Source organism: Balaenoptera musculus, chromosome 5 (genome assembly GCF_009873245.2).
Source record: "Balaenoptera musculus isolate JJ_BM4_2016_0621 chromosome 5, mBalMus1.pri.v3, whole genome shotgun sequence".
Classification (NCBI taxonomy): Eukaryota; Metazoa; Chordata; class Mammalia; order Artiodactyla; family Balaenopteridae; genus Balaenoptera; species Balaenoptera musculus.
In genome coordinates, this window is record NC_045789.1 from 74,372,711 (window position 1) to 74,398,168 (window position 25,458).

The following is a 25,458-nucleotide window of genomic DNA, read 5'->3' on the forward strand; positions in this document are numbered from 1 at the left end:
TTTTTTAAAACAACCTTTCATATTCTTCTGATTATTTAGATCTACAAAGTTGTACCTTCTTCGATATAGGCATTTTAAGTTTTAATGCATCTGATAAAACAAAGAAAAAGGTCAAATTAGAAAATAGAAACTAGAACATTATGAGGGCATATTTTAAGCACATTTAAAAAAAGCAGCTCCCACAAATGACGATTTCAGCAAAGGAGAATATTAAGAGAAGGTTCTTACCTATGCCCTGAAAGGCTGTTCATTCATGCATTCTGATGGAGGACAAAGAATTTTTTGAGTAAAGAAAAAATGTCCTGCTTTCAGTACAATAAATTAAATTTGCGGGTTTTCAGCAAAAATTACCTGATCCTGTGTTCAGTTTATAACAATTCATAGGGAAAAGAGTAATTTCTAAAGATCTCTTCTACTGGAATAGACATTCAAATATAGTGTTTTCTAAATTATCTATGGAAGCGAGGAGAGAAGTTATTCTTAATGGATGGCTAATCTAGGAATGATCAATTAACAGTTGGTATGTGTTTCTGTGTCTACTGGAATATTTTAATTCATGTTTTACTGAAGTAAAATATACATACAGAAAGTGCACAGACCACACACACACACACCTTGATGGATTTTCACAAGCCACAGGTTAGTGTTGAGTTTTGTGCTATATAAATGGACTTATACAGTATGGACTCTTCTGAGTTTGGCTTCCTTAGCACATTTCGTTTATGAGGTTCAGCTATGTTGTTGCAGGCAGGATATATTTAAATTTAAATTGCTTCTACACAAAACACTTAACAGCATTTCGTGGACAGCTCTGCCAACAGATATAGATTAACACCGCAACATAAGCTCCATGATGGCAGGGATTTTTCTTTTGGGGTTCTCTGAACAGTGACCAGACTAGGCCCTCAATAAGTACTTATTGGATGCTCCGGAAATTGAAAAGAATAGTGCAGTCTCTGAAGATGACCTTCATTTATCTGTTTACTATATACATATGGGTTTAAGAAATTTCCCCTCAGACTAATTTATTAGCTTTAAGAGGGCACAAATTTCATCAGAATTGCCTTTGCTGTTAGGGAGAAGATAATTAGAGTTCGGGCTTCAAATGATTTTCCCAGTTGTCCTATGGAAAGTAGAAAAGTAAAGATGAGTTTAAAAAAAATCACTAACAAAGAGATTTTTTTAAAAAAAATGCAAAGTAGGTCAGTCAACAGACTATCAAGTACAAAATTGGCCAGACAAATCACAGTTGGTATAAGCATCCTACAAAAAAAAAAGAGCAATTAATAAAGTTTAATTGTGACGGTGGCGGTATTTAGAAAGACAAAAAGAATACTCTGTTCACCTATTGATTGTGTTTACGTAACTTTCAGCACTAATAAAGTACTTCAGGATCAATGATTAGCAATATTGTGAACTAGCATAAGCTTCATTTGAAGTGAGAGGGAAAAATGGATTTACTGCTCATTTAAGATTATCCCCCAGCACCCAGCACAGCGTTTTACACACAGTAATTACTCAGTAAATACTTGCTGAAAGGAAACATGAATTCCCAAGGTGTGTGCTTGCTCAATCACACAATTACGTCACAGAGTTAATCTGACTATATCTCTTTATGCTCAAACCAGCCATTCAGTCCCATGTGAATATAAAGAGGTCTCTTCCCGAATCACAGATAGAGGGACAGATACAAGTGACAGGGAAGTCGTGAGACCGCCACAGTTTCCTCTGGTAACCTGGTAGGTAATGCGCTGGCGTGGAACGGCGGCTCCCCCTTCAGACAGAGGTGGGTTTGGATCTTGGATCTGTGATTACCAGCTTTGGATCTTGGATCTGTGATTACCAGCTGTGTTCACCAGCTGTGAACCGATTACCAGGGCCTCGGCTCCTTAGTGTAGAATACAGAAGAAACTGCTTAGTCTCAAAGGCTGTGTGAGAAGTGAGTAAATGGGCCGCCTAGAATGTTCTAGTAGGCAGCCTACAGAACTCACTTCCTTCTCTCCTTTCATGCTGACTGCTCTCCGGCAGCCCGTGGATGCAGGGTCCGGCACCACATCAGGGCATCTGGGGAGAGAGTGAGCGTGGTGGGCGAGGCCGTTCCTCTCTCACTAACCTGCCCTCACCTGCTGGGATCCAGGTGTGATCCAGGTGTTACTTCTCTCTACCTCAGGCTTCCCATTTGTGAATTGGAGCCAACAGCCGTTCAACCTACCTGTGAATTCCCAGGAGAAGGTACGCTGGAGGAAGCAGAAGCGCTTTGAAAGGGTAACAGTTATAAAGTAGAGCACGCTATTACTCCTGCTCCCTGAAACCAGTGTTACAGTAAGGCTCTCCTATGGTAGTATTATGATTCAGAAGAATGTAAAACATGCATTAAATCCAGATGGTAACGGTGGCTAGGATATTAATCTTAAAATTTGGGGATTACTTAAGATTTTCTTTACTCCCCACTCTACCCTCTGTCCCACTACCATCAGGGTCCCCTGTGAAGCAGAACTTCATCACTTCCTGTTTTACGGTGGAGCTTTAATTACGCTACACACTCCTTACTCCTCTGCCCTGCACTGATCAGGCAGACCACACTTTCCACAAAAGTCTATCACTCTTACTAAATAGCAACAGAAGCTTCAACATACAGGACCTGAAGCCTGACCATGAACCCCGGGATTACTATTTCCCTACTTTCATTTTATTTTTTTAAATTTGTATTTTACATTGGAGTATAGTTGATTTATAATGCTGCTGTGTTAGTTTCAGGTGTACAGCAAAGTGACTCAGTTATACATATACATATATCCATTCTTTTTCAGATTCTTTTCCCATATAGGTTATTACAGAATATTGAGTCCCCTGTGCTATATAGTAGGTCCTTGTTGATTACCTTTTTAACATATTCCCTACCTTCATTTAAAATCAAGTCAGAGCATGGAATGGAAATCCTACCTCTAGAAAGCACTATTTGCTAATGTTAAAATTAAATTAAACTAATTTTATAAGTAGTATATATCTTCCTTGGACCTGAAGACCCTCCTGGAATCAGAACGAAATCAAGTAGGTCAGAAAGAAGTTCAACTCCTTTACCCAATGGCTCCTATGTGAGCTAGGAAGAAATAAAAGAGTTTCCCATTTAGGCTGCCCACAAAATGAGAGTCAGAAAGGATGTTTAATAGGACAATTCACAACTGAACTATTCTTTCCACACCTGCTCACATGCAAAAAAAGAAAAAAAAATCTTGGCAGACTAGGCCAGTCACTGAATCATTTCATTTCTGCTAGCAATAGCAGGTAAGTGGCATTGATAAACCATAAAGCATTAATGACACATTCAAAGCATGTATCAAGGCTCAGACTGGAGAAACAAAGTCAAAACAGCTTAGGATAATCTTCTGACCTCTTATCTTTTATTGGTGGACCCTTGGCAGATTCCTCCACAATGCGTTGCTTTGCAAATGGAACTGGACGGAACCGGTTTAGCTTGGATCCAATGTGTCCAAGAGACATCCCAGTTCTCCTGGCCATCACGTCATCTTTTTGTGAATCATACAATTTTCTTTGGCCTTTCAGTCCACTGCCACTCCAGGCAGGAGCTGTCATCTTCTCTGACTTCTCTTCTCTCTCTGAAGCCTCCCATTCAGAGGTCAGAGGACATGAACTAGGGCACATCAGTCCAGCCAGTCAAAGGGCACTTATGGCTAAAGATGTTTTCAGTAGCATCACTCGCTTGGCATTAACTCAAGACGGAAGAAGCCAGTGATCACAGAGGCAGCAGCACACATAGCAACTGAGGATTAATACCTTGGACCTCCATCATGCAGCTGATACTTACACGGGAATGGGTTTCCCTTTCTGGTGTTCATGATTCCTGAGAATGAAATTTGGCCAGCACCCAACCACATGCAAAGTCTAAAGTCTCTACCCAGGAAGGGCACTGAAAGCAGAACTCTGACCCTGGGATGGGCGCATTCCTTTAAGGGGCTCCACGCCACATCAGTCATCAAGCGCATACTGTGGCTTTAAGCTGTTTTGGGGGACCCGGCAGCCACAAACAGCAGAGGCAGCGCACCCTGGAAAGCGGGCGAGGCGCTCACAGTGGCTGGCCGCTCTCCTCGGATCTTTCAGCCTCTGGCACCGTCTCAGAACCTCTTTGAACGACTCCTTCAGTCGCTTCTTTGCCATCCTGCGGCAGCTGTTTGCAGGTAACTAAAGCCAGACAGGACAGCTTTACTACTAGGAAAGAATTCCCACCCGGGGCCTTGGGCCCACCTGTCAGCCTTCACGTCCTCACCTTTCTCTGTCCTCCTCGGGCACTCACCTAAACTGCAGCTATGCTCTTCCTGGACCTCCGGCACCACAGCCAGCCGGCAGACCCTTTTACAACGGTCATCTATACCAGACGTCACTATTCTGTTGATGATCAAGTAGCATTGGCAGCAAGGGGGAAGAGGGAAAAGAGTTAGGAAAGGAGACAATGAAAGTCACTGAGACTGAAAGCTTAAGAGAGAAAGTTCGGTTGCTATTCCAGAAGCCGGTTAGTAAGGATGACATACTCAGAATGAGATAATAGAATATGAACCCTGGCAAGGGCCTGAGAAAGTCAAAGAAGGCTAGCCTGACTCTGCCACCACGGGGCTGAGTGATGGCCCCTTAGTAGTCAAGGACTCAAGGATGCATTCCTTACTAATTTCTTAGTCCCACCCCTTCCACCCCCGGTTCCCATCAGCCTCTGAAACCCCAGCAGTGCATTTCTGGTGTACCAGGGTTATTTCTATTGACGGCCTCTAGGGTGTCATCCACAGCACGGAACCAAAGAAACCCCTCTCTATGTCATGGACCATCCACTGTGTGCTTTGGATATCACGAACAAGGCATGCAGGAGACTGTCCCGAGCATTTCCTCCTGCCATGGAGGGCTCTGCTTTGCTCCCACCATGCAGGTGGAGTGGAGTTTCCTGGGAGAATCCAGAATCTTATTATTATTATTCTTTAACAGAAACTCAAACAAATTTTGATAACATGTATACCTGGAAGAGACCCAGGAAAGCTGAGTAGCTTACCAAAATGGCTGAAACCCTCACCTGAAGTACCATCTTCAGCTAAAGACAAAAGAGGACGTGCGGGTAGTGGTTTGGGACCTCAAAGGGGGAGGAAGGCAGTTCACACGGAGATGGCAAAGCAAATTTTTAGTAAATAAATGTTTGCTGGGCCCTGCGGAGACAGTGGGGTGCAGAGTGGACCCTGATGTCTAAGTTTCCCCAAGCACACCTAGCGGCACGGAGAGTCCAGAACTTTAGAAATGCCCTATCCCTGCTTAATGGAAGAAAGACCAGCCCGCAGAACCAAATCCCCAACAGAGGGCTTGGGAATTCACAGCTGGAAGGCCTCCAGTGAGGATGAGGACCGGTGACAGCTCTACAAGGTCTTTTCCCAGGTGACGCCTCACAAATTTGGATGGTGATTCATCCAAGGAAACTCCTGACTCATAGGAACCCTCAAAAGAAGAGTCTTTTTCCACTCATGTTCTGTTATATAATTTTAAAAACTGGGCGGGAGCTGGTGGGGGAGAGATGTTTACTTTTTTGTGTGTCTACTTAGATGTCCAAAATCTGAACTTAATGATACTAGTAACAATTTTTTTCTCCCTCGTGGGATAAGAAAGAGGGAGGGTATAGGTAAGCCAGATTTTTATCAATATATCTTTAGGAGAAACATGAAGGGTATCATTAAAACATTCCATCTAGTTTGTTCAGTATCGCCAACAAACAAAATACTGCTTAACGCAGCCAAGGGAAGATGAATCCTTTGCCAAAATTACTGGCATTCCCAGGCAGTGATTCTGGTGACAACAGAATCAAAATGGATGTCTGTCATTTAACTTCACACACGTTTCCCCGCGGGGAAATCTACTGACATTCCTTCTCTGCTAACCAGCAGAAGAGGCTGTTAAAACTACGTCATCTCTGGCGGCTTCTTAAATGTGCTTCAGCAAACTCTTTAAAAGCAGCAGGGATTCCCATGCAGATCTCCTTGCACGTGTAATGGCAAAAAATACCTGCAGTCATTTTGTGGATTAAGCCTGTGGTCTTCCTGTAAACTGGACATAGCCGCCAAGGCAGGGGGCACAGAGTACGTCTGAATCCTGCGGCTGTGACTGATGACTTCCTCTGCATCCTCCTTCGGCCCAGCCCTGCCAATGCTGAGCCGCTTCCATGTCTGCTGATCTATCTCTGTCACTGGTCCGAAGTGCACGAACTTTTGCCTAGGGCTGGAAGCTTTCTTATAAGCCCTTGCCTTGCGGCTGGCAAAGTCATCACGGATGGCAGTTTCTGCTTTAATTTCTGGTGAAGGCTCAGGGGCACACGTGTGCTCCACATCTCCATCCCTAGTCAGAACCGGAAATAAGTTCCAGAGGTTTCTAAGGTGAGTAAAATCAATGAAGAGCTTTGAAAAAATACTGGATGTATGAAAAATACTTCAATGGCTAAAGCAGAATTGCTTTTCCATTAATCAATCAAATGAAGAAATGATCATTGTCTTGCCTAGGTAAACAGCACTTTAAGTTTCTGTAGCTTTCTTAACATCATAAATGATGGCATAAGAAAACCTTGGGTACAATAAAATAATTAAAATTATTTAAAAGTCAAGTTTAAATTCCTTACACGTAAATAAGCCTATCAAAATAAGCATTCACAATAAATCAGTTGAATTAAAGAGGATGTTTCCTGTCCTTGTGGCTTGTAATTTTTAGTATTAACAAGTTTCAACTCATACAGAATATGCTCTGTGTTTTGAGGCATTTTTTCTGGCCATGAAAATAAAAAATGATAGAAGGATAAGTGATTCCTTCAAAGTTAAATGATACCGCTGTTAGGAGAAAACCAGGGGAAAACATGACACACCTCGTCTTTCCTGACACTTTCAGCCTCTCCCACGTCTCCCGGTCAGCTTCTGTTATATTGGCGACCGTGACAAAGCTCGGAGCCTCGCGCTGAGGGCCAAGCCTGCCCTGAATTCTGCGCTGCGCCAGGTCATCCTTATGAAGATCCGGCACCTGCCTGAGCCCCTCTTCCGCAGGTCCACTCTCCAGAGCCCGCACAATACAGGTCACCCTCGACTTCACCTCTTCCGTTTGGCCTTGGTTTCTGTCAATTTGATCCAGGCCCCCACGTTATTGGAAAAATCAGGTTCCAGGAAGGGGAGCAGACAAACAGAATGTCAAGCATGGAAATTCAGAGGCTGAAGACAGAATGGAATGATGGAAGCACCTCTCCCTTTCTCAAAAATATGGAATCAATTGCAGCCTTGATTACTTTTGTCTATGCTACCCTTTTGACACTGGAAAGAGACAGAGTTTTTCCACCAGATGACAGACTCTAGTTTAGTTTAGGAAGAGAAGCCAGGGCTCGCTGAAAGACTATTAAGAATGGTAATGAGATTTCAGTTTGACAGTAATGATGCCCAATTCCCACACTATTCAAGTTACTGTAATGAATTCAAGTTTTCTGATTGAATCCCTGAGCCTTCTTGGAACGTCTTTTACTGCAGCAGTAAAGTGTTAGTAATGAGCTCTGCATGATCCAAATTCTAGAATTAGTTTGGAGATAGTTGGAACATTGTTCACATATTGAACATCTCAACCATAAACCTTCATACTGCCAGAAAGTATGATTAGGTCAATGCTGAGGAGAAAGTTTCAATGTTCAAACTCAGTCTCTGCCTCTTGATAGCATTAATTAGGTTTGGCTAATGTAAACTTGAAGAACAGAGAGGGTATCCTCTTTACCTGGATCCACAGAGGCAATACCCATTTGTTTCTTGTGTCAATAACTGTTCACCTTTATTAATGCTAAATCTGATATTTTCAATTGTTTTCCTACGAAGTGAACGTTAGATGGCTAATGTTGACAATATCATAATTTAAACCAAAGCTGTGGCATCTATATGCATAAACATTATATCAATTAAAAGTCACTTTCTAACTAAATATGTTTCTTGAGATAGAAAATTTCAGAAATATACATAAATAGGGCTATTCGTTTTTTTTCAAAATAAATCTTCCAGGCCAGAAAACCAAGAAGCATTCTTTTGTTATCTGGATGACGTGGTGTATTTACAGAGCCTATGCAAATAGAAAGGCGACAGAATTTTCTATTTACTTTTAGTTTGGGGAAGGGGATCAAGAAGGGCATAGCAAAGAGCCACCAGGGAGCCCTCTTTTTTTCATCAGTTCTTTGAAGCTCTCTAGAGAGACCATGGGCTGTGTCCCCAAACACAGAGTCAGGTGACAACAGACAAATGGGGCTGGAAATATCAGGAATTAAAATTGCATGCAGGAGAAAGGAAAAAGGGAGGTACAAAAGCTACTCCTTTTCCTAACTCAAGTTGCTGATCTCCATCAATATGCCTTGATGCTACTCAGTTATCCAGAAGTCTTTGTTTCACTGGCAACAACTGATCCCTCCCACAAGGCCCTCTGAGTACGGTTTGTTACAAGGCATGCCAACAAGGACTGCAAAGACCAAGAGCCTCCTGAAGCTAGAATGTGTCCTGTAAAAAAATGTGCCGGGTCTTCTATGCTCAAATCCCTGTTCCATGTCCACAGATCTTTCATGTGTTTTGTACCTGGTGCTTCCTAAATAAAAAAATAAAAAACAACAGAAAACACTAACTGCTTCACTGATCTCAATGACTCTGCCCAAAGAACCACTTTAATTGTGTAAAACACAGTTTAGATATTTATATTCTTAGTTCAACAGATTACAAACCTCTTTAAGTGATAGGCAAAAATATGGCAATTAAATAATAAAGATGCGAACTCTGATTTTGATGTAAGGAAAAATACAAGAATGATGAACTCTGTACACTGAAATTTAGCAGGCTGATGGCTTGAATGAATTCATATCCCTCTTAGGATAAAAATCACTGGCCAAATTCCATTTCATTAAGCTTTCCTTTCCCTAATTAAGAAGATGGGAGAAAAGTTGGGAGAAGGAAACTCACTTAAAAATAATTTCTATGACAGAACAAATAGAAGTGTGTTATATTATATATTTGAGGACTTTTTAATGAGAAATCTCCATCATCAGATGTCTAGGTGATCGTGTTGGTGCGAGGGAAGAAACAGCAAGCCTCATTTTTCCCCCATATCTCAAAGGCGCTAATAGGATAGAAGGGCTCATAGCTAAGGAATAACTATGATTTCTGCCTGCTATGGATGGACTGCAGCAACCACGAGAGGGGGCTGTTCCCTGATCAGCAATAGCACACGTCTATTTATGCCAATAACGCCCGTCTCTGACACCAGCACCCATATGTGGTGATGTGCCCACATATAGCACATCTGCACACTTGAGCTCCATATTTATTTGTTGAATTCAGCCCTATTTTGGACAGGACCATTCTACTCCCTGCCATCTGAACTTAGGAGAGACTGGATATCTGGGGTTCCACTTTAAAATAAACCACCATTACTGATTATATGTAATTAGGGCAGGAAACAGAGGAATGGGGGGCTTTAATACAAATCACCTTTGTCGAATTATATTCTCTCTCTCCTTCATAGACACACACACACACACACACACACACACACACAGAGCACACCTTTTATGTTCTAGACTTTTCTTTTCTGAGATTCCCTTTGAGGGTTGCTTGCTGCCATCCGATTTCTCTGCCTCTTTTTTTCGGTAAGGCCCATAGAGGAGTTGATTCAGTGGCACCATTGGCTTGGTCTGGTTCATCCTTGCTCTCCTGGCAGCAAAGTCATCTTTCTCAAGATCAGGCAGTCGACATGCAACTTCATCTTCTGATTCTGAATCTCTGCTGTGTTGGTGGATCAGGAAAGGATTTTCTTTGCGAAGGATAATATCTCGAACAGCTTCTTTCTCATCACTTAATTGCTTTTGACTGACAAAGCAAAATTAAATGGAACTCCACATGTGATCAGACCAAAACAGTTTTTAAATCCCCATCTCCAGGCAGCCAACTGTCTTGTTAGTGAAAGGTCTTCTCAATACCATTAGTCCAGATGACATCTGTTTACTACTTTAGTCCCGAGTTGCAGCAGGGTTAGGGTGGGTTTCAAAACCTGGAATTTAGTCAGCTACTAGCTATACTAAAAATTCATTTAACTTGCAGGGCCCCATCAGCATCAGAAAGGGAGGATCCTAAATGGCTCTGAAAGTGACAATCCCAATTCTTTTCATGCAATTGGGAAAAGTAAGAAGCATTTTGTTATTATTTTTTCTCTGGCACATTAATAATGTACCCAATAGGTACTCAGTTTATTTTGACTGACAGGGCAAAAATTTGAGCTACCAAGAAACTGATCTTGGGGAATGCTAATGAATGCAGCTATGTGACAGCACACCTAGGATGTGTACCAGACTGCAAAGTGTAAGGACGGTCTTTCTGCAGAACTGAGCTAACCTGAAACATCTGGAATAGTTTATGAGCATTGATAGGATGGACTCAGGCACAAAAGCTTATCATGCCCTGCACCCTCCCACCAGCAACCTTTTCATCGGTCTTTTACCCCCATGACTCTCCACTGCCCAGCTCTTCTTCTTTGTCATATGCTAGCTGTCAAGTAAATCCTATTAAGACATTTTGCCAAAATGTTTACTTAGGGCTATTTTCATTTTCAAGGAAATCTTTTTTTTTAAAAATAAATTTATTTATTTATTTATTATTTTTGGCTGCGCTGGGTCTTAGTTGCTGCGCACGGGCTTGCCACTCTTCGTTACGGTGCGCGGGCTTCTCCTTGCGGTGGCTTCTCTTGTTGTGGAGCACAGGCTCTAGGCGCGCAGGCTTCAGTAGTTGTGGCTCGCGGGCTTCAGTAGTTGTGGCTCGCGGGCTCTAGAGCGCAGGCTCAGTAGTTGTGGCACAGGGGCTTAGTTGCTCCACGGTATGTGGGATCTTCCTGGACCAGGGCTCGAACCCGTGTTCCCTGCATTGGCAGGCGGATTCTTAACCACTGCGCCACAGGGAAGCCCCTCAAGGAAATCTTGAAGGCACCAAACATTAAATTCTTTAGAATTTAAAGAGAAATGCAGTTTAATGGTGGAATATTAGGACTTTTTATGCTTTGTTTTTTTGTTTTTGTTGGGGGTGGGTAGGGTGGGAATACAGTCAATGGTGCCTTTCTGATATTCAAACAAACTCCTCCCCCCTACTCATAAGATCAGCCTTGCTTCTAAGTCATAATAAAATATTAAAACTTTAAAAATATCATTATCTTCTCAGTTCATAGAGGTGGTGAGTAAATAAAGCATCTTGACTTCTAAAGAAAGTTCACCTACTTTGTATCCGATTTCTGAAGGAGGATTAAGAGTAAATTCTTCATGGTCATCTCAGAAATGAAGACAGGAGGAATTAGCCTGGCTGAGAGTCATACAAGCAAGGAAACGCTGTCTACTCTGGCTGACCAGGTGGCCTGCTGTCTGTTGCTTACCCTGTACTGCTGCAGAGGAGGCCTATCAGCCTAACATAACGGCAGGCCCCTCACTCCTGACTTCTGGAAAAATCAAACCATCATTAGTCATGTCCAGAAAACTCCTTCTCCCTGCTGACCACTATTCTCAGTAAAAGTTTAAATTGTGGAATTTAGAGGTGGTGGGTGGTGCTTTGCTCTCTGAATAAAGTTATTTCTTAAAATATAAAAATCTGCCCTTTGAGTTGCACTCCGGCTCTTGGTCACCTGCTTGGCCACTCCTGGACCGTGCTCACTCTCCTCCCTACATCCTTAGCCAACAAGTCTGGCAAGAACCAACTGGTATTGGTTGACTGTGGCCATAAAGAATGGTCAGTGGGAAATGATAGGCCATTGAATGAATCTCTTCGAAAACGCATTATTTAAAAAGCACATTGATAATGACAAAGAAGGTGATTAACTATTATTGAGCGCCCACCACGTGCCGGAATTCCTTCCAGTGTTAATTTGTTTAACCTTAATACTAGCCTTGCAATGGCAGTGTGATTAGCAGCCCCATTTTATAGAGTGGAAACTGAGATGAGGTGAAGAAATTGGCCCAAGCTCAATGTGCCACTGCTGAAGTTAAAATTCAAACCCAGGGAGTCTGGCTCCAGAGGTCCTGTTCTTAATCACTGCACTATTCATTAAACAAAAGACACGGCCTGGAACAGTTTTGAAAGCAGAACATCATACAAAAAATAAGGCATTATCATTACTATGGAAGTAGGAGAAAGAGAAGTTTTTTGGTTACTAAATAAAGGGATCATATGAGTTGTGCTTAGAATGAAGTCGTGATTTGCACTGCTGGTTACAGACAGCAATGTTCAGCCAGGATTAATGACCGTAGAATGCTAACTAATCATACCTTACAGTGCTTGCACAGCACTTTACAGTTTACAGAGCCCTTTCAAACGCATTATCTCATCTCAGCTGATCCGACTCCAATTCCAGTAAAGGAGCAGATCCTGAGCTTGAAGCTTTCAAGTCCAAAAGCAACACTCCTTCCATTTTTTGACCAGGGTCCTGGGTTTCAATTTTCCCCAAACTCAGGCAGAATACTATGGAATAAAACATATGCATTTATGCAAATAGCCATGCCAATCTGTGATGCCAATTTGAGAAGGGAGAATCTCGTGCATTATGCATCATGTGAGTCCAGCCAGGCTACAAATTCCCCCCGGGGTGTTTCTTTTCAAGCTAAATGCCCAGTGTAGCAGGACTCATTTCAAGTGATCTCAATGTAGATATGTGGACTTAAAAAAAGGGGGTGAAGAAAGCTTTCCATATCATTGGCCTCTTAAAGCCACTCCCTGCCCACTTGAAAAACGATCATAATGACATTCTGCTAATTGCTTGAATCCTGTAAATTCAGAGCTTCCAGGCAGACTCAGAGAGAGCAAAAATTTAATGACATAAATTCTGGGCCGGAACTGTTGGCTATGAAGTAATAAATAATGTGTATAAGGCAGATATGTAGGATTGTGTTCGCAGGTATCTAGTTAGCAGAATATTTAAATGACTTTTTATAATGAGCCCTTCTTTTCTGAAGGTCAGTCTATTGTAAAGTTTCAGTATATTCTACTTTGTTTTTCAATAATTATAATAGCTCTGAAGAGCCAGTATATTCCAGATACGCTAACTTTTATGACAACCCTGCAAGATCAGTATTATCATGCCCACTTTGCAGAGAGGAATGTTGAGGTTTCCAGTTCCAGTCATCTGAATGTAGGTAAAGTAAGTAAATTTAAGTGGCAGACCCTGGCTGTCTGGCTTGATATTCATGGGGCAGTTTGGCACTTTTATTTTGTCTGAGTCATTCACAGATGAGTTGCCTTGGGAAGTAGGGGTTGCTCGGTGGACCCAGATCACTGCTTTACTAAGAAGGAATACAGGGACTTGCCTGATGGTCCAGTGGTTAAGAATTCGCCTTCCAATGCAGGGGACACGGGTTCGATCCCTGGTCGGGGAACTAAGATCCCATATGCCGCGGGGCAACTAAGCCTGAGCGCTGCAACTACTGAGCCCATGTGCTCTAGATCCCGTGTGCCACAACTAAGACCTGAAGCAGCCACAAATAAATAATTTTTTTTTTTAAAAAGAAGGAATACAGTCTAATGTGAAATGAGAAATGCCAAGCCTTGCCTTCAACCTGGCAACCCTGTCCTAAGACAAGTAAGGCTATCTTTGTAGGAGAGATTGTGGGTCCCAAGCAGGTGAAGGGGAGTAAAAGCTCTTGTCTCAAAGTTTCTAAGGCTTATATATTTCAAAGTGAATGAGATAATGATTTAATCTAAGGAAGAGCTGGCATTTTCTTTCACCCCCTTTTACTTGGCAACACACAAGCAACCAGCTCAGATTGGCAGTCAGTTTGTTCTATTGAAAGAAACTGGGCTCTCCAGAAAAGCCTGTTTGGCCTCCTGGGAATGTCACGGGCAACACCAGGGACCTCCCTGTTCACACAGTGTCCCAATAGGGCAGCTACATCCAGAGTCACAAAGGTTCATGCAAGTTATGTGTCTGCCTCGTCCCCGATCCCCAAGAATCTGTGCAGCAACAAGCAGTGACACAGGCATCTGGTAAGGAGGGATGGAGAGAATACGTTCCTGGCACTTAGCTGCATCTGCTCTTCCTCTAAAGATTTCTAAAATGTCTATTGTTCCTTGGAGGGTTTCCCCCCCCTCTGTAATTAATTACTATGTGCTTGAGAAGATCCACAGACTAGCAGAAAAGACTGAGTGCTGAAACATACGAAAACAATTAGAAAAGAAGTCCAATCACGTGAAACCTATAATTCAGTTCAAAAAAAAGGTTTACTTCTCCAATGGGAAACACCAAGTCAGAGAACTCAAATCTCCATGGCATTTTAATTCAGGGGAAGTGAATCTTGATTCTTATTTTATCCTCTTAAATGCAGAAATCTTGGCTTCTTGAGCAGAGTCTCATATTTGGGGGGTAATTAGGCTAACAATCATAAACTAAAAGAGAAGGGAAAGTAGTTTATGTACTTCTGACTTCAGTGGCAACTCTAATAAATATCAACTCCACATATTTATTAAGAAAGACCTACTTTCTGTCCCTTGGTGCTAAGATACCTCCTAATATATTCTTTGACAGGAAGCTTGGGACTTCTAGGCTTCTAAACTCATGTGAAAATGGACTAACATGCACTATTGCTCCTTTTTATATACTAAAAATAATTTAAGGAGGTGTTTGAGAATACTTGGGAAACAACAGCCAAAAAAAAAAAAAAAACCAATCTGTAAAAGTACAGCCTTACTCTTGTCTACATGCCTCCTTCCTTGCCTATGCCTCATCCTCTACCCATCTCTGCAAGCACAGACTTTCCCAGCTAAAAAAATGGGCCTCAAGAAGTATCTGGGGCCTCTTATTGGGTTCCAAGATGTGGTGGCCAGAATTCATCTGGATGGCAAAGATAGGAGACTGAGGTTACAATGCCTTAAGAGACATCAGCATATTTAAATGTTTTATATTCTTATTTTCCAGACACCAAGAATCCTTTTCTTCTTCATGATATGCATTTCATTCCAGTTAAGCTACTTTCTGCCACATTAAAAGCAGGATCCCAAATGTGGATAAACTTAGAATAACTGTCAACTCTGCTGTGGGCTGCAAAAAGTAGGTGACAAAGACACAGACAGGCCAGGCTAGCGGCATGGTATGTATAAAACTTTTATGAGAGAGCTAGCAGCTGAAAAATCTATCTAACAAATGAATTCTGGGTGTTTGGAGCAGCTGTGTTGTGTTGCTATTGGGAACATTCTCTGGGAATATGCATGATTTTCCTGAACTCCGTTTTAAATGCTAAGTCAGTAGCTCTAAGGTGTGACATTAACTGGCATTTGCAGACATTAACTGACCTGCAAACTTCTGCTTAATAGAGCTAACTTGGATAAAATATGTAAAACTTAAGGCAGATAACAGGAGCAAAAATTACCACAAAAATATACTACTCATCAATTAGAATTACGTTTGTAAACTAACCGTGATTCTAGGTTTGTACACAGAATGGGAGCTGTCATAAAAGATTGTACTGTTTTATCAGAAAATAAACCTCCCAGTTACTGAAGAGGCACAGTATACTCGTGGAATCCCCAGCCTTTGCCCACTCTTTTCTCTTCTCTACGTCATCATGACTCCTGGGTGTGCTGAGTTCTCTTAAAGTATCTGCCCATTTGTCTCCCCTTGCTCTTTTGGATACTCTAAAGATGATATGGAGTTTCCTTAAAAAAATTAAAAACAGAACTATCGTGTGATCCAGCAATCCCACTTCTGGGTATATATCCAAAAGAAATGAAACCAGGATCCCAAAGCGATCTTAGCACTCCCATCTCATTGCATCATGATGCAAAATAGTCAAGATGTAGAAACAACCTAAATGTCTATCAAGGGATGAATGGATAAGGGTAATGTTGTATATACATACAAAGGAATATTATTCAGCCTTAAAAAAGAAGTAAATTCTGTAATATGTGACAACATGGATAAATCTTGAGGACATTAAGCTAAGTGAAATAAGTCAGTCACAGAAAGAAAAATACTGCATGATTCCACTTATATGAAGTAGCTAAAGTTGTGAAATACGTAGAATCAAAGAGGGGCATGGTGGCTGCCAGGGGCTGAGGGAGGATGAAATAGGGATTGCTGATCAACAGGCATAAAGTTTCAGTTAAGCAGGATGAATAAATTCTAGAGATTTGGTGTATGATATTGTATCCGTAGTTAACAACACTGTATTGTACAGTTAAAGATTTGTTCAGAGTGTAGATCTCATGCCAAGTGTTCTTACCACAATACAATATTTTTTTTAAAGGAAAAAATAAATGGCAAAGGATATGAGGGAATTTATAGAAGAAGAAACCCAAGTAGCCAACAAACATGGTATAATAGTCAACAGCATTAGTAATCGTGGAAAAATCAATTTTTTAAAATGAGATTTAAAAAATCAAGTAGATTGGCAATTTTTAAAGATAACAAGAAAAAAATACATCATAAAGATGATAGTGCCTTTGGTAAATTTTAGTTAAAGACTTCACAGATGTGATAAAAAATGAAGGTATGTGTGTCAAGGGTATTAAGATTAAAGATTTTTTATAAATTCATACTCTTATCTGTATCACCTACTACCTATTTCCACTGTGCCCTAGACTTGAAGACAGAAGCGGGAAAAATCTGAAAAACGGTAAGGGAGTATATTTCATTTTTGTATTCTCAGCATCTAGCCTGGTCTTTGATATAAGTAGAAGCTCAAATGATGTTGAAAAAGCATGTGTCTCACAAGGTCTCTGAACCAAAATTTAAAGAATATCTGGATTTATTTCTCTTTTTAAGATTCTATGACATTACCCTTCATTATTTCAGAAACCCAGAGAGTTGCTTGTAACATTAGCACAGTTTTATGTTAGAGTTTTCTAGAAGCACATACATGTTTAGGACAGACAAGCCTGTCTGTGGGATACCACAGACAGAAAGAATTACATCCTTGATGTTTTATCAGTACAAAGCTACTCTAGGATTAAATCCATATAAGTCAGTACTGGAACTTTCACTGAAGACCTAGACCACAGCAATAATCACACATGGAGTTGTATGGAGGAATGGAAGACATTCCATTAAATGTGTGTGAGGCAGCTGTGGTACTATGGTCAGAACATCTGAATCTGGCCACCAGGTCAGTGGTAACCAGCTCTGAGACGGTCAAGTAACTTACTTTCACTGATCCTCAGTTTACTCTGCTTGAAAATGGGTATATCACCTACCTTTTAGGATTAAATGGAACAGCAAGTGGCAAAGGAATTTCAATTGTCAAACTGTTATGAATTTCAATTTGTCAAATAAATTTTCGTCTCACTATTATTTGTTGGTATCTTTGTGGCTATTATATGAGAAAAATTAATCAGCTTCCCCAAACACTACACAAAACTGTAGAACTATAGTTCTCTGTGACTTCAATTGCTAAAGGTCTCTATCTCACATGTAATATGAGGCCACCAGGACTGTATACTAGTGCCTTTGTTACAATTAAGAGAAGTAATTACTCCATTCTTTGTTTTTGAATCAACGAGCTTTAGAAAATGAGTCAAATAAACCTAATCTTACTTACTACTCCCTTGGGACAAAGAAAGTAAGTGGATTTTTGTCAGCTAGCCACTCTTTCTAAAGAGAGTGTTCCCCCGTTCCAAAGAACTATTTTCTAGTGATGTGTAAAGTAAGATAAGAGCCATTTAGGGGTAGTGTGAAAATTAACAAGCCATAAACAATTGAAAAATAAGATGTTATTGCTAGATAAATCCTGCAGCCCACAAATGACTGACCACACATACTTGACCAGGACAAGGTCTACTCAAGCAGCACAAAGCTCCCTCTTCACCTCCATTTAAAATAACCAAAAACTCAGCAGAGACAGGCCTGAAGACAAAGACTATTAGCTATTTCTATTTGCTGCAAGTAGGAAATAATGATGCAACGGATAAAGCAGGAAGTGGGAAAACAAGATGGAAACTCCATCACACCAGACAGATTCCAAACCTCCAGGCATGCACAAAGCCAGCCAGGCCAGTCCTTGGCCCGCAAAGCTAACCTGGCAAAGCGCTGCGCTGCTGGCATGACCTTGATTCCAGCTTGCTCTAGCCTTCTGCGCTTTCGGATTTCAGCAGCTTCTTCCTCTTCAGACTTGGGAGCTGGTGCCACCGCAGCCCCCTCTGGAGAAGGCTGCTCCTTCCCACTGCCGGTGGGTAATTCTAACCCACCACCAGGAGGCTTCCCACCAGGGTCCATTCGGCTGACAGGGTCCTCTTCACAAGGAGACCCCACTTCACTGCCCTCTTCCTCTATTGTTTCAGGATAGCTAGTGAGTTGGACAACAGAATTGACCAAACTAACAGACTAGGCTGGGGAGCAGATCCCATGTCATCTCCTGGTCATTTTGATATTACTTCCACTTAAAAAAAAATCATAGCATGCAATATGATCCTGGTAATGTGAACAAAATTAAATGCAGCCATTTTTTAATTAATACAATGCATCATAATCTCGACATTGATTAAGAGCTATTTCAAAATTGATATTGAAAGGCAAAAACCTTTTGTTCTAGAAAGGTAAAATTCACGTTTTGTTCAATAATTAAAACTTTTAATGTTTATTCAATGGGAAATCATAGATAATAAAGGTGGGCCATAAGGAATAACCATGCAACGATCAGGGTGGTTTTGCTGAAAGGGATTAGACGAGACTGTAAGTTTCTTTTATTGGACTATACGGTTCTTGAAGGCAGGGACTCTATCTTAGCTACCACTGGGTCCCCAAAGCCTAAAAGATAGTACCTAGCATGTAGTAGAAGCTCACTAGATGCATACTTGCTGAATAAATGAATGAATAAATACAAAAACATAATCAGAGATTAGGGGAAAGACTGCTTGTTTCTCTCAAGAGGTGAGAAGTCCAATGCTTCTTCCATTTCATTATGACTGTTTCTACATGTGACTGAAGCATGTTCATGCATCCCTTCAATAACGCTTGAGCTCATATCTAGATAAACTTACATCTAGATAAAAGGTCTTACTGCACCTGATCTAACAGGAGTGGGAGTCAGACAGTCTCCACAGAAGGCCATGGATGACAGATGTTCTCAATGTCCTGTCGATAGAGCTAGTTTCAAAAATCTGCTCGTTAGACCAGTATTGGTTGAATACCTACTGTGTGCCAGGCACACCTAGAACAGGTGCCTTCACGAAGCTTATATTCTATCATGACGATCCCTCTCTGAAGATCTGTCCTGCCCACCTCCATCTGTAATCTTACATCGAAGTTCTAAAACGGCTCTTAGAGCTCATTCTTGTCCTGGGGCCATAATTCCTGTACCACAAGCCAGGATGGGAGCAGCGCGGTCCAGGTCTTACCTGAAGGGCCTCTCCCCACCCAGGGGGGAGGTGGCAGTACTCCAGCTCTTCCGATATTCCTCTCGCTCTGCTTTCTTCTTTCTCAGAGGCGCGGGGACGTAGGCCGTCTGGTTGCTTTTGTTGGGGAGGTACTGGTTAAAAGGCACTGCTGATTTTGGCTCACCGTGGGAAGTCCGCCTCGCAGACATGTCATCCTTCTTCACATCCGGCAGCTTCCGATGGGGCAAGTCGGATTCAGAGTCGCTTCCTCTCCCTGGGAAGAGAGGATGGGTGCTGAGAAAGTGTGCTGGGCTAGCGATAAAGTTCCCAATGGCAAGTATGCAGTATGGGGGATGTGGTTCCATCTGTGGGTTCCGGGGGTTACTTCCTTAAATTATTCACTTAAGAAATCTAAAGTATCAGTCGAAATTAATCCACTCTGGGAAAAGCTCTCCATTCTACTCAGGAAAAAAAAAAGTCAAATTAAAAAAAAAAAAAAGAAGAAAGCTTAGCTGTATCTGAGAGTTACAATGAACAACACATTTGCAATAGAACTATAGGCCTGCTCAGATTCTGCAACTCTCAAAAGAAGAAACATAAATTTACCAGTGGAGTTTCTACTCGGCACCTGTTGTTGCATGTCTTACACTGCGCTAGATATTCTGACAAATAGGAATTATGAAGGATTTATAATCCTTTGTCTTTGAGGTACCTTTAACCAACTCATGAAACACCTGGAGAATATTAGTTATAACCAAGGAGCACAGACATATAAGAACTATAGGAATTCAGAAAAATGATCAGTATGGATTATACCAAGGGTTTGCCTTCCAGGAAATAGATTGAGTTATAATAAGTGCATATTCCCCTACCTCGGAGCCCTTCCTGGTACCCATAGCTGGAGGCAATCTTTGCTTCCTATGAACACTATGGCCCGAAGATCTATTTCTCTTCTGATGCATCATGCTTTCTACCTTGTATTTTGAAAATAAGGGCTTTATATCCGTCACAGTACTTATCACAGTGTCTTTGCCCACGGTGGGTATCCGCAAATGATCAGATGAATCAATGAATTAGTTTGGCTTAAACAGTGTTTTACACAACACAAAGGAATTCAGTGTTACCAACACCAGTCTTTTGTTGGTCAATAGCCCCCATAATTATATTGTGTCCTTGTTTCCCGAGTCTCATCTCACCAGATTTCTAAGATCCATTAGAGTGAAATTGTCATGAAAACACACACTACTGTGACAGGTAGCTGCCATTTGAATGCTGGTTGAAAACTCTTAATCACCGAGAGCATTATGAAAAGGTTCTTCAACTCCACTGATAGCAAACAGAAACTGACCTCTTTACCCTTGTGAAAAGAACCTTATACTAAGAGTCCAGCGATGTGGCAGCCTAGCAGAGTGGGTAGTGCAGGGGGTTAAGTCAGATCCACTTCATTTTGAGCTCTGGCACTCATTAGTTTTGTTACTTTGTCATTTGTCACTTCACCACTCCAAGCCTCAGTTTCCCAATCTGTAAAGTGAGGATGATGATATCACCTACTTCATAGGCTGCTGGGAGGATCGGATACATGTAAAACTCTTGGGTACAGTACTTGGTCCCGAGTAAGTGCTTAACGAACACTGACTACTCTTTATGCCATAATAGTTCCGGATCTGCCACTGATGACCTGTGGGCTCCTAGGCTTGCCTCTAACACACTTGCCTGTCCTTTTTCTGTAAAAATAGGAATGAAATGACTTGCCCTGGAGATAAAATGATTTAATGGCTTTTAAAAAATGGTGAAAGTTAAAGCGTTGACTATAAACAAGTTGTTCATTGCTGCCGATGAAATATTCAGTTTATGAATTATTCATGCCACTTGCTTTCAGCCTCCCTTCTGAAGTTTTGACCATTTCATTACTTGTTGGTTTTTGATTCATAACTTAGCTCCCTTCTCACCCTGTCTTTTATCAAGTCTATCTGTCTCAGTGTCATAATAAAATATTTAGAGCCCCCTGAGAATGCTTTATAAGAAACACTAATACTACCTTAACTTGCTAAGCACTTGGATTTGTTTCCCTATTTGATATTATTCCCATTTTACAGTGGTGGAAACAGAGGCCCAGAGAGACCCAAAGAGCCCTTTCTCCATGGCTGGTAAGTAACAGCTCGAGACTCCAGTTTCTGTTCTCCAGATTCCAGCCCAAGAAAGACCCCTAGCTGCTGGAAGGGAGAGAAGCATAGCCCTGGGGAAAGGAAGGATCAGACTTTGAGAAAAGGATGTCGTCATCATGATGTGCACTGTTGCAGTTTCCTAACTTTGGGCACAAGTAGAGAATAAATAGTTCCCTCCTCTGCAACACACTTCTCTTGGAAAAATGTCCTTTGCTTAAAGCATCCTGACTAGGGGAAGAACTGTATTTTGCTGAATAAATGAATGAAAGAAAATGATTCTTCAATCAACTATGAAGGCTTAGCATGGATTAGAACTGTCTCGTTTCCCTCCGTTCTAAAATCCTGTAATCTGTGAAACTTATTTTGGTATGGTACAATATCTAAAAACATATTATCCATAATATACTGAGAGAGAGTCTCAAAATAGGTTGTTTAACACATAAACAGATAACCTTTTTTTTTTTTCCCAATTACTCTTTGATGAATGTCTTCAACAGGCACTTCAAGAAAAGTTAATTTGGGCTTCCCTGGTGGCGCAGTGGTTGAGAATCTGCCTGCCAATGCAGGGGACACGGGTTCGAGTCCTGGTCTGGGAAGATCCCACATGTCACGGAGCAACTAAGCCTGTGAGCCACAACTACTGAGCCTGCGCGTCTGGAGCCTGTGCTCCGCAACAAGAGAGGCCGCGATAGTGAGAGGCCCGTGCACCGCAATGAAGAGTGGCCCCCGCTTACCACAACTAGAGAAAGCCCTCGCACTGAAACGAAGACCCAACACAGCCAAAAATAAATAAATAAATAAATTTTTTAAAAAAAGAAAGAAAAGTACCAAACATTTATTTAAAAAAAAAAAAAAAAAGAAAAGTTAATTTGCAAATGCCCTGAGGCAGAGTGGCTCAGTTGAAAGAAGCATAACCTTCTGGACCTAGAGACCAGGGTCTAATTTCAGCTCCATCATCTACTAGCTGTGTGACTGGGAAATTTAAGCCCTCTGTACCTCAGGGTCCTCACTGGAAATAAGGAGGTGATAATACAACTCTCGTAGGTTGTCATGAGGATTACAAGAGATGTAAAGCACCCAGATAGTGGCTGGTGAGGTATACTTTCCATAAGTGTTAGAACTCCTCTTATCTCAGGCCAAGACTTCAAAAGATTTTGACTTGACTTCATCCTGAAAACATGAAAATGTACTAGGGTGGCATCTCCATCTATGCCCAACATTGCACGTGATGATGATGACATCCTTTTATCAAAGTCTGATCCTTCCTTTACACCGGGGCTACATTTCTCTTCCTTCCAGCAACTAGGGGTCTACCTTTTTTTATGTATCTTTACCATACACACCACCAACCCATTGTTTTTTCATCTCCTCTAACACTCTAATTTCTCTCATTCCTTATTTCTCTCCCTTAACTTATCTTTTCTATAAAAGATAAGAATATTTATTTAACAATATGCATTATGTTTATAAAATATGTTCTTAATTTTAAAAGCACCTGAGTGGAAGGTTGTGTATTTCCTCTTCAGGGAAACTTATTAGTGGCCTCAGAAGGCATGCCAGTGAGGGTGAGGGAGGAGCTGGGCACCTATTTAGCAAGACAGATTGGCTGAATTGACCCTGGAGATCCATAGCCTCCTTACCAGGTGGCTCTCGTGTCCAACCCATGGAATCATGGCACCTCTTACGAGCGTGGCTCTTGATCATCCCTACTGAATGGGGTCAGTGGACCTCAGTAATAATAAAATGAAAACTCTCTCTATTGACCCAATATGGAGTTGGAGAATTTCATGGTAAGACTTTCCCTAATTGATTGTGAGTCCTAGGAAATAAGTTTTCAAGAATTAAAATGTTCTTCTAAATTTGGAAGTGTTTATTAGGACTAGCAAACTTCTTGATTATCATCACTTAAAAAATATACCATAGGGCTTCCCTGGTGGCGCAGTGGTTGAGAATCTGCCTGCTAATGCAGGGGACACGGGTTCAAGCCCTGGTCTGGGAAGATCCCACATGCCGCGGAGCAACTAGGCCCGTGAGCCACAACTACTGAGCCTGCGCATCTGGAGCCTGTGCTCCGCAACAAGAGAGGCCACGATAGTGAGAGACCCGCGCACCGCGATGAAGAGTGGCCCCCACTTGCCGCAACTAGAGGAAGCCCTCGCACAGAAACGAAGACCCAACACAGCCAAGGATAAATAAATAAATAATTTTTTTAAAAAAATGAGTTCTTAAAAAAAAATATATATATACCATAAACTCTAATGAAATACAACATCTATTTGGATAAAATTATACCACATTTTTTTAAGGCAGATTAAAAAAGTGTTGTTTTTCTTTAAAACCTCATTAGGTCTTGATTAGTTTACAAGAACATAAGCCTGAAGGTATCAGGCTGATTGGTGAAATCTGTGTGTTAAGATGCTCTTTCATGGATGGTGTTTTGTGAAGCTCAATTTCATGTTTTTCTTTACATGGGAAAAACTTTTATGAAAAGACTCTGGCTTATCAATCTTAACTGCTGCAAACGAAATTGTGCCTCAGCACATATTAGTACAATATTAGTAATTACCATCTCAAATCCCTTCAAGATGTGGCTCATTATAAACTGAACCCCTCGAAGCTGGTGACAGAATAAATAAAGGATCTGCATTACCAGTTATTAAAAACTAGGATGAGACAATAATAAATTTTTAAAACAATCAAAATAATATGGATGAAATAGTTTGGTTAAAATATGTTTCATAAAAGTAAATCTCCCTTTCAGTTATGTTAAAGCTCAATTAGATCATGCAGTTGGTATTGTAACTTCTAATACTGTGGGTGAGACTTAAGATGTCATGTAAATTTTTAGAAATGTTTTTCAAGCAGTTCACAATGCACCATGGAATTCTTTAGGAGTCACATACGATGTGGCCCTGAGGCTAATCTATTTGTTGGAAAGTTTAAGTACTAAACAAAAGCATTAGTTCAGTCATGCTAGAATTTGAAAAATCTATTAGGCAAACAGAAAGAAGTGTGGGTAAATTAAGCTTTAGGGTATAAGTTTTGGACTCACGCTTCTTGAGGCTAACATCGTTACACTACTTACAGCGATTTAGGGCACTTAAAAACAATGTTAGGGGACTTCCCTGGTAGAGCAGTGGTTAAGAATCCGCCTGCCAATGCAGGGGACACAGGTTCGAGCCCTGGCCTGGGCAGATCCCACATGCTGTGGAACAACTAAGCCCATGCGCCACAACTACTGAGCCCGTGTGACACAACAAGAGAAGCCACAGCAATGAGACGCCCACTCGCCGCAACTAGAAGAAGCCTGCGCACAGCAACAAAGACCCAACGCAGCCTAAATAAATAAATAAATAAAAATTACTTAAAAAAAAACAACAACAGTGCTAGGATGATTACTTAACCTCTCTAAGATTCGTCTGTAAAATATGACTAAGGAATGTTTCACAGCCCTGTGAGAGGGCTAAGTCAGATACTGAGTATCTTGTAATATGTGCTGAGGGTTAAATGAGATACCAGGGGTCGAGTAATGAACTCAGGACCTGGGCATGTTAAATATCCAAGTATTTTGGTAACATAGAATTTTATAGCTGAAAGGGATCTTTTAGCTATAAAAGATAATTTTCATCTCAGACAAAAGACTTAAAGTCTCTAGACACATTAGCTTCAGTCAAGCAATACATGAAAAAGAAATAGACACAAATAAAAAAATTCCCCACCAGCCTTAGTGTCTTTCTGCAAGTTTATACATGCAGAGCCAATCTATCTTCCCTTCCTAAAAGCACAAAGGTGCAAGATAAGTAAGGTAAACAGCTCTTGGAAAATATGTGTTAAATTTACATCAGGTTGCATGACCGTACATTTTTGTAAAGAAAAATGATCATTCCTTTCAGGTGACATAAAATGCATGGGATTTAAATCAAACCCAG

At 41.2% G+C, this 25,458-nt stretch overlaps 1 protein-coding gene across 14 annotated transcripts in view; it reads right to left on the reverse strand.

Annotated features, from left to right (window-relative positions):
* LIMCH1 (LIM and calponin homology domains 1) overlaps nt 1-25,458 on the reverse strand; it is a 345,245-nt gene that overhangs the window by 66,770 nt on the left and 253,017 nt on the right. For 11 of the 14 annotated variants that reach the window (XM_036852624.1, XM_036852621.1, XM_036852622.1 and 8 more), the window contains one exon: nt 19,386-19,638. In XM_036852624.1, the coding sequence (XP_036708519.1) occupies nt 19,386-19,638 (253 nt within the window). Of the gene's footprint in view, nt 1-3,391; nt 3,653-4,088; nt 4,201-4,312; nt 4,405-6,048; nt 6,379-6,895; nt 7,139-9,599; nt 9,903-18,067; nt 18,335-19,385; nt 19,639-25,458 lie in introns of all 14 variants that reach the window. The other 3 variants (XM_036852618.1, XM_036852616.1, XM_036852615.1) reach the window with 1 other exon arrangement.